Source organism: Dermacentor silvarum, chromosome 7, assembly GCF_013339745.2.
Source record: "Dermacentor silvarum isolate Dsil-2018 chromosome 7, BIME_Dsil_1.4, whole genome shotgun sequence".
Taxonomy (NCBI): domain Eukaryota; kingdom Metazoa; phylum Arthropoda; class Arachnida; order Ixodida; family Ixodidae; genus Dermacentor; species Dermacentor silvarum.
The window spans coordinates 106,248,536-106,262,307 of record NC_051160.1 but is presented as its reverse complement, the minus strand read 5'-3'; the positions used below and the strand labels follow the sequence as shown (position 1 = coordinate 106,262,307).

The 13,772-nt window shown below is 48.7% G+C and overlaps 1 protein-coding gene across 2 annotated transcripts; it reads left to right on the top strand.

Annotated features, from left to right (window-relative positions):
* The first annotated feature begins 228 nt into the window (after window positions 1–228).
* Window positions 229–13,549, top strand: LOC119459668 (uncharacterized). Of its 2 annotated transcripts, XM_049670046.1 has the most exons (4): window positions 229–317; window positions 2,053–2,249; window positions 2,438–2,519; window positions 13,419–13,549. In XM_049670046.1, exons 1-4 carry the CDS (start codon window positions 272–274, stop codon window positions 13,463–13,465), a joined length of 372 nt encoding a protein of 123 aa, XP_049526003.1. In that variant the 5' UTR covers window positions 229–271; the 3' UTR covers window positions 13,466–13,549. The 2 variants fall into 2 exon arrangements, with proteins under 2 accessions (XP_049526003.1, XP_049526004.1); XM_049670047.1 differs by lacking the exon at window positions 2,438–2,519.
* The last annotated feature ends 223 nt before the right edge of the window (window positions 13,550–13,772 follow it).

Sequence of the window (13,772 nt, the reverse complement as noted above, 5' to 3'; positions counted from 1 at the left end):
CTACGCCACCGGGAAAGTTCTTTTTAATACAATAAACCGCCTCAGCGATTAAGACAGCTTGTCCTTGGCAATGCAGGTGTCCTGCGTTTAAGACATTTCACTGCTAAAACGCCAAGAGTTTTCCTTCTATTCAATGTGAAGTTTAGCATTGTATTCTTGAAATAAATTCAGCAATAAATTTGCCATCTGTGGGTCAGTATATCTTCTCGCTGTGGAGACTAGTAGAGACTAGCTTCCAATAGAACATACCTGGGGCGACGCGGGATAGAAGATGATTATCCAAGCAGCGGCCACAACTGTGTTTCTGCTATGTGCATGTAAGTAGTAACTGGAATACATTTCTGGTATAGAGCCAATTTAGAATATTTTGGCGTAATTTGCATGAAATTGAGGCACGCAACAAGTGATGAGTCTTCGTTTCCAGCGTTCGTTCTGGAGTAAACTGTTATGAATGATTAAACAGAAATGATGCACTAGTTGATCTAGGTGTGATTGCTCGTTTTTAAATTTACATGAACATTAGGTGAGCCTGTGTGGGGATGGTGTCGTTCTTGAGTTATCGAGATTCTGTGCTAGTCCTTGCATTGCTTTCATTATTTTTACGTTTAACGCTAAGCAGATGTAAGTGTTCACAAGATTTGATGGAATGAGTCATGGTGCATTGGGCGATATGTTATATGATCACCACTTTCTGATTTCACATGAAAAATGCCCTTACATATTTGTGATAGATGAATGAAGTGGGAAATGCATAGCCTATAGTTAGTTCAGTCAGATTGCGCATCTCACAATTAGAAATTCTGCGGGAGACATGTGTAAGGGAACGTTTTGTCCTCTCGAAGAATTGCCGTCTTGTTTTCTCAATTCTGAAAGCCAAGCAGAAACGGTGATATGTGCCCCTATTGACATCAATATCTTCGTGAGGTGCTCGATGTAAACTTCTAAGAACATTTTTCCACAGTCGAGACCTTCCGGGGCAAGCTTTTAATGACGACTATAACGCGTAAAATTCACATGGAAGGGACTCGTTCTAGTTACGTATGCAAGTGCACAAATACTTTCTAGAAATAATTTGTGTTCGAGCACATTTGCTTAAGAAATCATTTGTCGTCAAAATATTCTGAAACACAACTGTGGAGAGAATTTGTGAGCACTGATAGCTTGCAGTAATAAAAAAATTGCACCAGCCCCAAGATTATTGCGCTAAAATCTTTCACGACAACAAATAAATTATACAAGGACAATTTATTTCATTACTAACCAGTCGAAAATTATTTATCTTTAAGCTGTGCGTATGTGCCTACTTGTGCGCTTTTATATGGTGCATGTGCAAGTCTTTAAGTAAACTATAATTTCTCGTTGCTTTATAAATCTTGAGACACGTTTAGCGGTATTCATATGTGACTAGTTATTCTCAACGTTTCTCAAACAATAACCCTCTGGTACTACTTATAGACTATAAAAGTGAGCCAAGAGCTCATGCTGTAGTGAAGTTAAGCATTTTCACTGAGCATTAGGTATGAGTAATCAATAAAAAGGTAATATTGTCATGTACAATAACGAAAGAGTTCTATCAGTGCGGGATATATTGCTTTTGTAATTATTCCCGGAGTTAAGAAACAATGTGCTTGTCCGCTAAAATGTCGCCTGTAAGGGGACGGGCACAGTCTAGAAACTGCAAATGACGGTAAATTTGCGTTAATGAACAGCAAATACACGTTTATATTATTCTACTAATTGTTCATAGGCTGCATCTTTCCTTCGGCAACGAAAATACATTTACTCTCTTGAATATTGTCGCATTTTGGAAAAAGCGCTACTAAGGATGATAATGCTATCGAAGGTAATTTAAATGAGTTCAATATATTGCAATACACATTAGTGCTAGGAATGTAAGCCATTGAAATTGTCTAAGTGAAGTAGCTATACCTTTTGCATGATAGGCTGGCAGTTTCTTTTATTGCAGTCAGAACTTCTTCCTTATAGACGAATATGTAAGCTCTCTGATGCAGCTACAATAACGCATCTAAAACAAAACTGATTTTTTTTCAGTATCTCTGACAAACTCATTCCAAAACTACCAGTCTTTCCCCATTGGTCCCTATCAGCAGCAAGTGTACGGCTACTGGAATCCCTACTATCCCCAAAGTTGGTCTACGCCTGGCTATGGCAACTATCCTGTGTCTCCTTCCCACACTATCCAACTGGAAGCGACCACAAGGCCAGACCCTGACCAGAGCTGTTGCAAAGTGAGAGATATGAGTCTTTTACGTATACTGAAACACAGCAAAGAAGATTCTCCTGCTTAGTTTATAATGCATTCTGAACATGCATCGAGTGCATGCACTGTTTGAATTAGGTTATTGCGCGTGCTGCCAATGCCAGTATCTCTATACTCGCGTAGTTAAGGATTACATTTGTGACTTATTTATTACAGAGGATGCGCTGTAATATAGGAAGCTACTGTGTCTGCAAGACGATTTACTGCATTCGTGCTCCATGCCCGCCACGCGCTTTCTGTAAGTGGGCTCCCGCGTTCTTTTTTATTCCCATTTGACGTATATGAAGAAATTTACATCTCGCATATGGACAAAAAAGACATTATATGAGTAAGAAAGTGACTGTCAAATGTTGGAAAGAATATATATGCAGCCAAAGATACGCCGGAAATGCCAGTAACATATTTGATATCATGAAAACAACTGCAGGGAACTTGTCTACAATTTGCTACAGTAACCAAAAATGTCATGTCTGAAATATTGAACTCTTTCGCGCAACTGCGATCGAGACCGAAGCATGTCTCCTTCGTAGGCAATGCCTCAAGAGTTGCACCAAAACATTGCAGACTAGATAAATGAGACAATATTATTATCTAGAAAAGGAATACAATTAATAAATAAACAAAAACGTATTGCATTGTCTTTCGTTAAATATACACGTAATACTTACTGAAGTAACGGACAACAAAGTAAATGCCCCGCCCGACCTAATGGCACACGAAGAAGAGAGCGGCAAAGAAAGAAATATCATGCAATGGAATGCATTAACTTTACTTATGTTATAGAGGAGACTACGACATAAGATATGGTTTTCTTCGCGATGTTTATTGATTGCGATAATTTTTGACTTATTGGAAATGTCAATAAAGTTGGAGACATTGCGTAGTCGACAACTTAAAGAAACTTTCTGAAATACTTCATTACCTACAGGCTCGAGAGCTAGCCGGACTTTTCACACTAAATTCCAAGAACTACTGCTAGAAGGTGTTTGTAGAAATTCAAAATGTTTTCAATGCATTGAATGCTTTCTTGCAAAGCGTATTCAGTACGTGAGAAAGGGAACCAATACATGTGAGAGCCAAAGTAGAATCTCTCCGGAACGTGCTGTGTTGGGATTACATACTATCATTACACAGTGCTGCAGTTCACATGAATCTCATCAGAAAATTTAGATGTGGAGTTGTTAGTTCCGTAGCTAATATGCAAAATTATAAGGTATTAGTTGATAGGATATATTCATTAAACAAGACACTCAGCCGTATTACAATTACCTATGCCGAGTAGCCGCAGCATTACCATTTTGAAAACAATCTGCTTACACAATTATAAAGGAGCTTGAGGGGATATGGAAGGCTATTGCCAATGACAGCGTGGTCATATACCTAACAAAACTAATTAGCAGTATTAGTGTGAAGCTGATCCGCTCTCCCATCACGCAGTACCTCGTGAGATCTAATAATTGATGTTCCTTTGGTGCAAGCAATAACGTAACACGGCCAACCAATCACTAAGCGTAGCCAAGATAAAAAGAAAAATGCACCCCGTGCCAAAATCATACCATGTCATCGAGTTCAATAAGCACACTGCATACTGCATATATTTGGGGGGAAGCAATTGCTCCCTCCCAAAGAAACGCACTGCTGTACCACAAGGCCTACGTTCAGCTTTCTGCTTTTGATTTCGTGACTGTGTTATGAAAGGAGCAATCTTGAAAAGGCGAGCGCGACGATAAGCTGAAAGCGCAATGTTTCAAGTATGAACATTATCCAAGAATCAACACCGCAATTTTGTCGCAGAACATTGTTGAATGCGGAAAACCACACCCAATTTTCGGCGGCTTCCATAGACTTATATGCATGAACTTCGCAGGCAATTGGACTGCGCAGGCAAACTATAAAATCCTCAAACATGTACTCACATCTTGGAGTCTTGTATCGACGGGTTCCTCGAAACTTCGAGAACACGATTCCACCACCAAATCAGGTGTCCATTGGCTTCCACCGCCACAAAAGCAGACATTCGACGGAGCCGACGCGACACACGTCCGCACCTTCTGGCCCCCTGGCGGCCTCCCCCAAGTGTTAGATAAATCTATTTGTTCAAATTCATTTTCCACAAAAACGTAGTCAGAACAATGTCACGTCTATTTACTAAGAAAACTGGCTTACCCCAGGGTGGCGTGCTTAACTACACTCCCTTCATGGTAAAAATAAACTGTCTTCGGTCAATCCGTATTAGTAGCCACCTTACATCCTGACTGCATCTAGACGAAGTACAGATCGGCTTCGAGTCCTGCAACGTTGCACTCTACAAGCAACAAGTCCAGCTTAGCCTGAAAAACCTATTTATGTGGGAAACGGAAAACACTTGTAATCTTACCCCTGTAAAAGTTAATGTGCTATTCCCACAAGAATGGTAGGGCTGCTTTATTGGACTTCATGTACAGCACCTACTACTGAACAACGAGCACTACCTTTCAGGCATTGTAGTTCATTGTAATTTAACCTTCAATCAATGCGCAAAGTACCTAAAAGTAAAATGCGTAAAAAAACGAACATACGAAGAGTTGAGCCGAACGAAACCTGTGGACGTGACAGGAAGTGTCTCATTGACATGCACAAATGTCTCGTACATTCGCGCTTAGACTACGACGCCGTAGCTTATCAGTTTCAGAATGAGTCGTATACAAAGCCTCTACTTGTAAATGAGTGAGTGGTCGCTGCATCCACACAGAAGATATTGTAACAATGTTGAGGAACGCAGGTTAACAAAACAACAATATTTATTAAGGGCGAACCTGTGGCCACGACTAAAAGTCACTACGGTCGTGAAGAATGCACGGCAGTCGCGTTCTAAAACTGGCGTCTAACCGTCTTCTTTCTTCACGAGTCCTGTCTCGTGCGCGTGGCGCATGCGAGCCGGGTTCAACCGGGCGCTCGTGCCACGAAGATCGCTGCCTGTTGTTGCTGAACAACACCACGGAACGGCGTGCACAGTGTACAATACGAAGGGCGTGCAACTTGAATGTGGCGAAGTTGTCGCGGCATTATCCCCCTCCTTAACGTATCGGCCCGATGCGTGAGAGAAACTAGTGCTTCCTGTGAGCTCTCACTTTTTTTTTCATCATCTCTCGTGGTAGGGTTTCATGCGGACGATATGTACAACTTCCGTAGGGTTGCGCCGTCTTGAGCTCTCGTGTCCAGCGGATTTCACTTCGTAAGTGACGTCGCTTATACGACGAAGTATTTCGTAAGGGCACGGCAGAGAAGCTTTTCAGACAGTCCACGGCATCGCACTGAGGTCCATACCCACACCTTGTCACCGGGCTGATAATGTGCCTCACTAAGTCGCTGGTTGTACCGGCAGGAGTCTATGCGTTGTTGGCGGCGTATTCGGTACTTTGCCATCTGTCGTGCCTCCTCGGCTCTTTGCAAGAAGTCATCTAGGTCAGATGAGTTATTGTTTTCTTCGTCTAACGGCAACATAGCATCCAAAGTGATGGTTACTGCTCGACCGAAAAGAAGTTCAAACGGGGCAACTCGTGTTGTTTCTTGAACGGCTGTATTATATGCGAAGGTGATGTACGGCAAAATTTCGTCTCACAGCCTCTGTTATCGACATACATCGAAAGCATGCCAGCCAGTGTTCTGTTGAGGCGTTCAGTTAAACCGCTTGTCTGAGGGTGGTACGCCCTAGTTCTCCTGTGATCAGTATGTGTCATTTGCAACAAGCATTTCATTAGGTCTGCCGTAACGGCTCTTCCACGATCGGTAATAACAACTGTGGGAGCGCCATGCCTGAGCACGATATTGTTGACAAAGAATTTTGCAACTTCGACAGCCGCTGCAATGTACAGGGAATCAGTTTCTGCGTAACGGGTCAGATAGTCCGTGGATACAACTATCTACTTTTTGCTTAATAATGATGTTGGGAAGGGCCCAAGGAATTCCATACCGACTTGTTGGAATGGGGCTTTTGGTGGCTCAATTGGCTGGAGGAGGCTTGCCGGTTTTACGGATGGAGTCTTGCGCCTTTGGCACTCGTGACAAGTGTTGACATAGTGCTGCACGAATGCTAATAACTTAGGCCAGTAGTATTTCAGATGAATCCTGGTTAATGTCCGGCTCACGCCCATGTGTCCAGATGAAGGTTCATCGTGACATGCGTGCAAAATTTCTTCTCGCATAGTTGAGGGCACAAGTAAAAAGTTTGTCACGCTGTTTTCGAAGTTTCTCTTGTATAGGACACTTCCTCGCAGACAGAACGAGGATAGCCCACTAGAGAAAATACGCGGGAGTTGAACGTCGAGTCCCTCCAGGCGCTGTACAAGTGGTAGCAATTCCGGGTCATCTCGTTGTTTTTGAGCAATTTGTGGCGCGTCAACAATGCCAATGAACGGGAAATCCTCTTCCTCTGACACAGTTGTCTCGACTGGTGTGCGTGACAAACAGTCGGCATCGCTGTGTTTCCTCCCGGATCGGTATACGACAGTAATATCGTAATCTTGCAGCCTAAGGCTCCATCTTGCTAGTCGTCCGGATGGATGGTTGAGATTCGCTAGCCAGCAAAGCGAATGGTTATCACTGACTGCTCTGAATGGTCGACCATAGAGGTCGGGTCGAAATTTACATATTGCCCAAATGACTGCAAGCCACTTTTTCTCAGTTGCCGAGTAGTTTGCCTCTGCTTTCGAGAGCTTACGGCTGGCATAAGCAATTACTTTCTCCTGGCCGTTCTTCCCCTGCACTAGTATATGGCAACGAGGCCGACGTTACTCGCATCGGTATGAAGTGCAGTGTCGGCTGTCCCATAAAAATGGGCAATGATTGGAGAAGCTTGCAGGCGTTGCCTTAACTCGTCAAAGGCGTCTTGTTGTTCGTTGTTCTACATGAAAGGTACATCTTCTTTTGTTAGTATTGTAAGGGGCTCTGCAATCTTTGAGAAATTTTCCACAAATATTCTGTAGTATGCGCATAAACCCCAAAAACGTCGCACTGACTCTTTGTCTGTGGGTGTCGGGAACCTCGCAACGGCTGCTGTCTTTTCCAGATCTGGCCGAACGCGTTCAGCACTGATGACGTGTCCGAGAAACCGAAGTCCATCGAAGCCGAATCGACAATATTCCGCTTAAAATATCTCATGAAAGTACACTTTAACCGTCTAGTGAGACAGTCGTTCTGGCAGAGTTCTCGCGAAGATTGAGGGCATCTCTACGAGTTTTCACTTCGTGTGTCAGTATTTCGTAATCATTATATAGGTACGCGGTTTATATAAGGAAGATAACGCTGTGAGTAGCGTAGCTGGTGCGGACAATCTGTCTCGCGCGGCACATAGCAAACAGAGCGAAGTGCGGCATGACTGCCTTACTAATCGGGAGAAGGCGACAGGTGCGTGTGCGCACAGTCCGTCTTGCGCGGCGCTATGCTCATCTTCGCAAGTACGGTTCCACCAATGACGACAGCGGCCCTTCATCACGGAGAAATTGTGCCACCAGTGTCAGCAGCGACAGAACCCAAGGGAGCGTCACGTCGAGCCTTACTTGCGCGCCGCTCGCCATCGCCTCTTGCGGGAGCAGTTGTAGCGCCCACCGACGCTGCTAAGCGGGGACGCTTAGGTCGGCGCTCTTCGCCAGCGCTTTGGGGCTGGCTGCGAATGACGACGACAATAAAGTTGGGCGGCGCGTGCTATCGGCGCAAGCACCGCACGCGCCAGTCGGTTCTAAAAGCCTGCCGAGCTGGTCTCCTTGTTCTGGCGCTCCGCTGCGACCCCTCGGTTCCCGTCAGTGGTGACTCCGGCCTAAGAGATGACCGACCCCAGCAACCTCCCGCCCTCAGGCAACCTCCCGCCTGACGCTACCTCGCGCCCACGGGACGTCGCAGCTCTACAGCTCCACCTGCCCACGTTCTGCCGCAAGAACCCGCAGGTTTGGTTCGCCCAGGTCGAAGCCATCTTAGATCTGCAAAACATCACCTCGGAGATTTCGCGTTTTCGCCACTTACTTTGCAACCTGTCTCCGGAGGTAGCTCAAGAAGTGGCAGACGTTATCGCTGCACCTTTGAGTGATGCCCCGTACCAGCAACTGAAGCAGAGCATTTTAGAACGCACCACGGCGTCCGAGAGCGCGCGCCTCCAGCACCTGCTCACATCCGAGGACCTTGGAGATCGCCGCCCTTCCCAGCTGCTCAACAGCATGCGACAGCTCTTGGGCACAAGCAAGGTCGACCCGAACGGTGCGCTGTTGAGGGAGCTCTTCTTGCAGCGCTTACCACAGTCCACCCGCCTTGTCTTGGCTGCTACAGAGGACTTGACCCTCGACCGCCTCGCCCAGCTCGCTGATCGAGTCCACGACGCGACTTCTCCTTCAGTCGCCGCCCTCTCTTCTACGCCACAGTCCTCAATCATAGCCCGCTTAGAGTCCCGGATCGACCAGCTCGCCGTTTCCATCGACGCCCTTCGGACGTCCTCCCATGCCCAGCGCGGCTCTACCTCATGTCCCAGCCGCCGTCCCTCTTCCCCGACCAGTCGCCGCTCGCACAGTCCTCGACGCTCGCCTATCTGCTGGTACCATCGCACTTTCCAGCACCGCGCCCGTCGGTGCAAGTCCCCATGCGAATGGTCGGGAAACGCACCGCGAGATCACTGACGGCGGCATGTGACCTCGCCTTACAACCCGGCCGCCTTTTCATAGTCACGGATCGCATTTCCGGCCTGCGGTTCCTTGTAGACACGGGTGCCGAGGTCAGTGTACTGCCGTCCTGCAAGCGTGACCGCGTTTCTAAGTCACCTGGACCTACGCTACGCGCGGCAAACTCTACCTCCATCGCCACGTATGGTCTGCGGTCCCTCACTCTCGACCTTGGCCTGCGGCGCACGTTCCGGTGGGTCTTCATCGTGGCCGACGTTCATCAGCCTATCCTCGGCTCCGACTTCCTGACCCATTTCGACCTCGACGTTAGCATACGCCGCCATCGCCTGATTGACAGCAAGACGCGCCTCTCCATCGCTGGCGTTCTGTCGGCTGTCGCTCCCACTGGCATGGCACGCTGATCCCTTCATGCCCGTACGCTCGAATCCTCGCAGATTTTCCTGAAGTGACGAGGCCCTGCAATTTAAATCAGCCACCCAAGCACAGCGTCACCCACCATATTGTCACGCGTGGTCCGCCCGTCGCAGCTCGTCCACGCCGCCTCTTCGGTGAGCGTCTGGCCATTGCTAAACGGGAATTCGAGCACATGCTCCAGCTAGGTATTATTCGCCCTTCCTCCAGCAGTTGGGCCTCCCCACTGCATCTGGTGCCCAAGAAAGAACCGGGTGACTGGCGTCCGTGCGGTGACTACCGGGCGCTCAACGCTCACACGGTCCACGATAGCTATCGCCTTCCACACATCCAAGATTTCACAGGCCATTTGGAAGGATGCAAAATCTTTAGTAAAGTGGACCTTGTCAAGGCCTATCACCAAATCCCCGTTGAGCCTGCCGATATCCCGAAGACAGCCATTACTACACCCTTCGGCTTGTTTGAGTATGTGCGCATGCCCTTTGGGTTACGCAACGCAGCTCAAACGTTCCAGCGATTCATCGCCGAGGTAACGCGTGGCCTCCCGGCTGTATTTGCCTACATCGACGACATCCTCGTCGCGAGTCCCAATCCACAAGATCACGAGCGTCACCTCCGGGAACTCTTTCAACGCCTTCAACAATTTGGCCTGGTTGTAAACCCCCAGAAATGTGTATTTGGGTCTTCCGAGCTCGAGTTCCTGGGACACCACATCTCGGCGCTGGGAATACGCCCTTTGCCCTCTCACGTCCAGGCCGTGAAAGACTTCCCAGCACCCACTACCCTACGCCAGCTGCGTGAGTTCCTCGGCCTAGTGAATTTCTCCCGACGTTTTATTCCGCACTGCGCTGAGCTTCTACACCCACTGACTGACCTTCTTCGCACGACCAAGGGCTCCTCATCTGCGATTTCCTTGTCTCCCGAAGCGGCCGCTGCTTTCAGGGCTGCTAAACAAGCCGTCGCCGATGCGGTACTTCTCGTACACCCGAGAACTAACGTGCCAACCCGCATCATGGTGGATGCTTCCAGTGTGGCAATCGGCGCTGTTCTCCAGCAGAAAATCAACTCCGAGTGGCGCCCACTGGGTTTTTTCTCTCGAAAGCTCCAACCTGCCGAGACTCGCTACAGCGTTTTTGGCCGCGAGCTGCTCGCCATCTACACCACCATCCAGCACTTCCGACACTTCTTGGAGGGCCAGCCATTTTATGTTCTCACGGATCATAAACCTCTCGTGTATGTCTTCCGTACAAACTCTTCCAAGTACGTCGCACGTGAACTTCGTCAACTGGCTTATATATCGGAGTTCACAACGGATATCCGGCACGTCAAAGGCACCGACAACGAGGCAGCTGATGCACTTTCACGCATCACCTCCCTTGGCACTTCTACATCGACTGTGGATTGGGAAGGTCTAGCTCGTGCGCAGATGGCAGACCCTGAGTTGCAAGCGCTGCGTGACCATCCCCGTTCCCTCCGTCTACAACTCGTTCCTCACCCGTTTGTGCCTGGTTCCCTCTGGTGCGACATGTCAGCGGCGGCACCTCGACCCTTCGTTCCGGCTGCCTTCCGTCGTGCGGTGTTCCAATCACTTCATGACATCTGTCATCCCAGCATCCGAGCCACGCAGCGCCTCGTTACAGAGCGGTATGTCGGGCCAAGCATTAACACCGATGTTCGCCAGTGGGCACGCTCGTGCCTCGCATGCCAGACCACCAAAGTGACCCGCCACACGAAGACTCCCACGCAGTCGTTCTTGCCACCTGGCTGCCGCTTTGACCACGTCCATCTCGATTTTGTTGGACCACTTCCTCACTCTCACGACTGCCGCTACATTCTAACAATGATCGACCGCTTCACACGTTGGCCCGAAGCCGTGCCCATTCCGGACATCACTGCGGAAATGGTCGCCAAAGCCTTCATTTCAGCATGGGTTTCCCGCTTCGGCTGCCCCACTATTGTGACAACTGATCGCGGCCGGCAATTGGACTGCACACTCTTCACTTCGCTCAGCCGCCTGCTTGGCACTAAGCACTGCCGTACCACTGCATACCATCCCTGTGCCAACGGCATGGTTGAGCGGCTCCATCGCCAGCTCAAGGCTGCCCTCACTGCGCGCCTTGATCGCAACCACTGGGTCGACCACCTTCCTATGGTGCTTCTCGGCTTACGTGCCGTCCTTCGTCGTGAGCTTGGCTGTTCAGCGGCCGAACTCGTCTACGGCGCTCCCCTGCGGCTTCCTGGAGACTTGTTCGTTCCTTCGACCCCCTCGCCCCAGCCGCTACAGTACCTCCAACGCCTGCAGGACTGCATTCAGCAACTGCGCCCCGTCCCGCCTCGATCATCGGACCACAGGATCTTTGTGCACCCGGACCTTGCGTCTTCGTCCCACGTGTTCCTCAGACGTGACGCTGTAAAGGCGCCTCTTACACCATCCTACGACGGACCGTACCGTGTCCTTCACAAGACGCAGAAGTCCGCCACCATCGTTTTGAATGGTCGCGAAGAGGTCGTTTCATTAGACCGCCTCAAACCGGCCTACGTCGAGACGCCTCCCAAGGAGCTCCTCGTGGATGTCGCCGGCGCACCCGTCGATATGCTTGCAACTACGACAGCTCCTTCTCCGCCTCGTCGACGAGTACATTTCGCCGTTCCGTCTGGGAGGGGGGCCCTGTAGCGCCCACCGACGCTGCTAAGCGGGGACGCTTAGGTCGGCGCTCTTCGCCAGCGCTTTGGGGCTGGCTGCGAATGACGACGACAATAAAGTTGGGCGGCGCGTGCTATCGGCGCAAGCACCGCACGCGCCAGTCGGTTCTAAAAGCCTGCCGAGCTGGTCTCCTTGTTCTGGCGCTCCGCTGCGACCCCTCGGTTCCCGTCACAGTGATCCTCGTCACACACGCTATTACCACTAGTACCGCGGACTGACCTCAGCAGCTGACGCCGCGGACAAGCGTAGCCCTCCCTAACTCACGCTACCCAGCGCCCCCCCCCCCCCCCCCCCCCTCGGAAGCGCAGATGAAATTGCCGACGCGGCGGCAACTCAGCGCATGCGGTGACCGTCTCCCCTCCGCTTTCCACCTGAAGCTTTCTTTCATCTCCCGCTGCGTTCCCCGTTCCCTTTGATCTTTCGCTGTGCTCGTTTGCTCGGTTACGAGGGACATCGAGGCACGCCGACTCTCGGCATAGAAACGGGCGCTTAATAGCTGCGCGCTAAAATTTTTGGTAATCGCCTTATGGCTCCTGCAAAGCGTTTACTACGTGGCAGTGACAGGTCGTGGCATGTGACATGTAATGTGTAAAATATTTATTAGGTGGCATGCTGTTAAACCAAACTGAGGAAGATGGACATTAATAGCACAAGTAGGACGAGATGAAGTCATCTGTCAACTGACCGTGGGTCACGCTCACAGTACACAAAATAATTTGCTCACCGGTGCCGAACCTCAAACCTATCGTAGATGTGACCAGATGGCAACCATCATTCACGTCTCGCAAGTGTGTGAAGCAGGAATTTCCAAGGAAAATGTACTTTTTAGCATTCTGACAGCATATTCTTTTCCATCCGACAATGATCGTTGCACACAGCCGTTTCTAAATCGTAAATTATGAACTTAAGAAATTCATAGCACAAGAGGCTTCTGTTGCTAGAGTAGTGTGTTGCAGAACAATTTCCTCCAGGACTTGCGTTCGAGTGTTTTTGTGGAGGCGATAGCGCTACCTGCAAACTATTACCAATGATACATTTCAGTGCATCATTCCTTCGTAACATATCTTTGTGTCCATAGAATAAACCACTTATCATTGTCATAATTGTAGTACCGATATATTTTATTCACTTTACAGAGACTGTTACAAGGCCTCTTAACGACCATGTTACATATACGCTATGTTATTCTTCTGTAGATTGACTAATAAATCTTCACCTTTTCTATGGCGCTCTTTTCACACATCTGTATCTTTACAAAATACCACATAGCCATCATGTAGGCAGAGAAACACCCCATTGCCTCACGTCAATATGTGCAAACATTTGTGTATTTATTGCTCATGCTCTCTTTCTCATCTAATAAAGTTGTAATTTTCAGGTGAGCCTTGGTGGAAACGCTACCAGTATAGCGGCTACAAGTGGTGACTGTGAGTGACATGCCTAAAAAATTGCAGTCGATGGATGGATTCATAGTATACATTAGTTGTCAAATAAAGCTTTGTTCTGTTCAATTTCTACATTTTGTTTCGTTTGCTTGCTTTTGCGATGTGCCCATGACCAAATTTGAGCAGCACGGTCTTTCCACGCCGTCTACTTCCTTGTGAAACATATATTTCACAATTTCTGTCTTTTTTGTCCCAGATCCTTTTACCTATGTTCAGACAATAATTCCGAGCTGGGCTAGATTACGTACGTAATGATGAAACAGTGCAGACGACGGGACGGGTGAAAA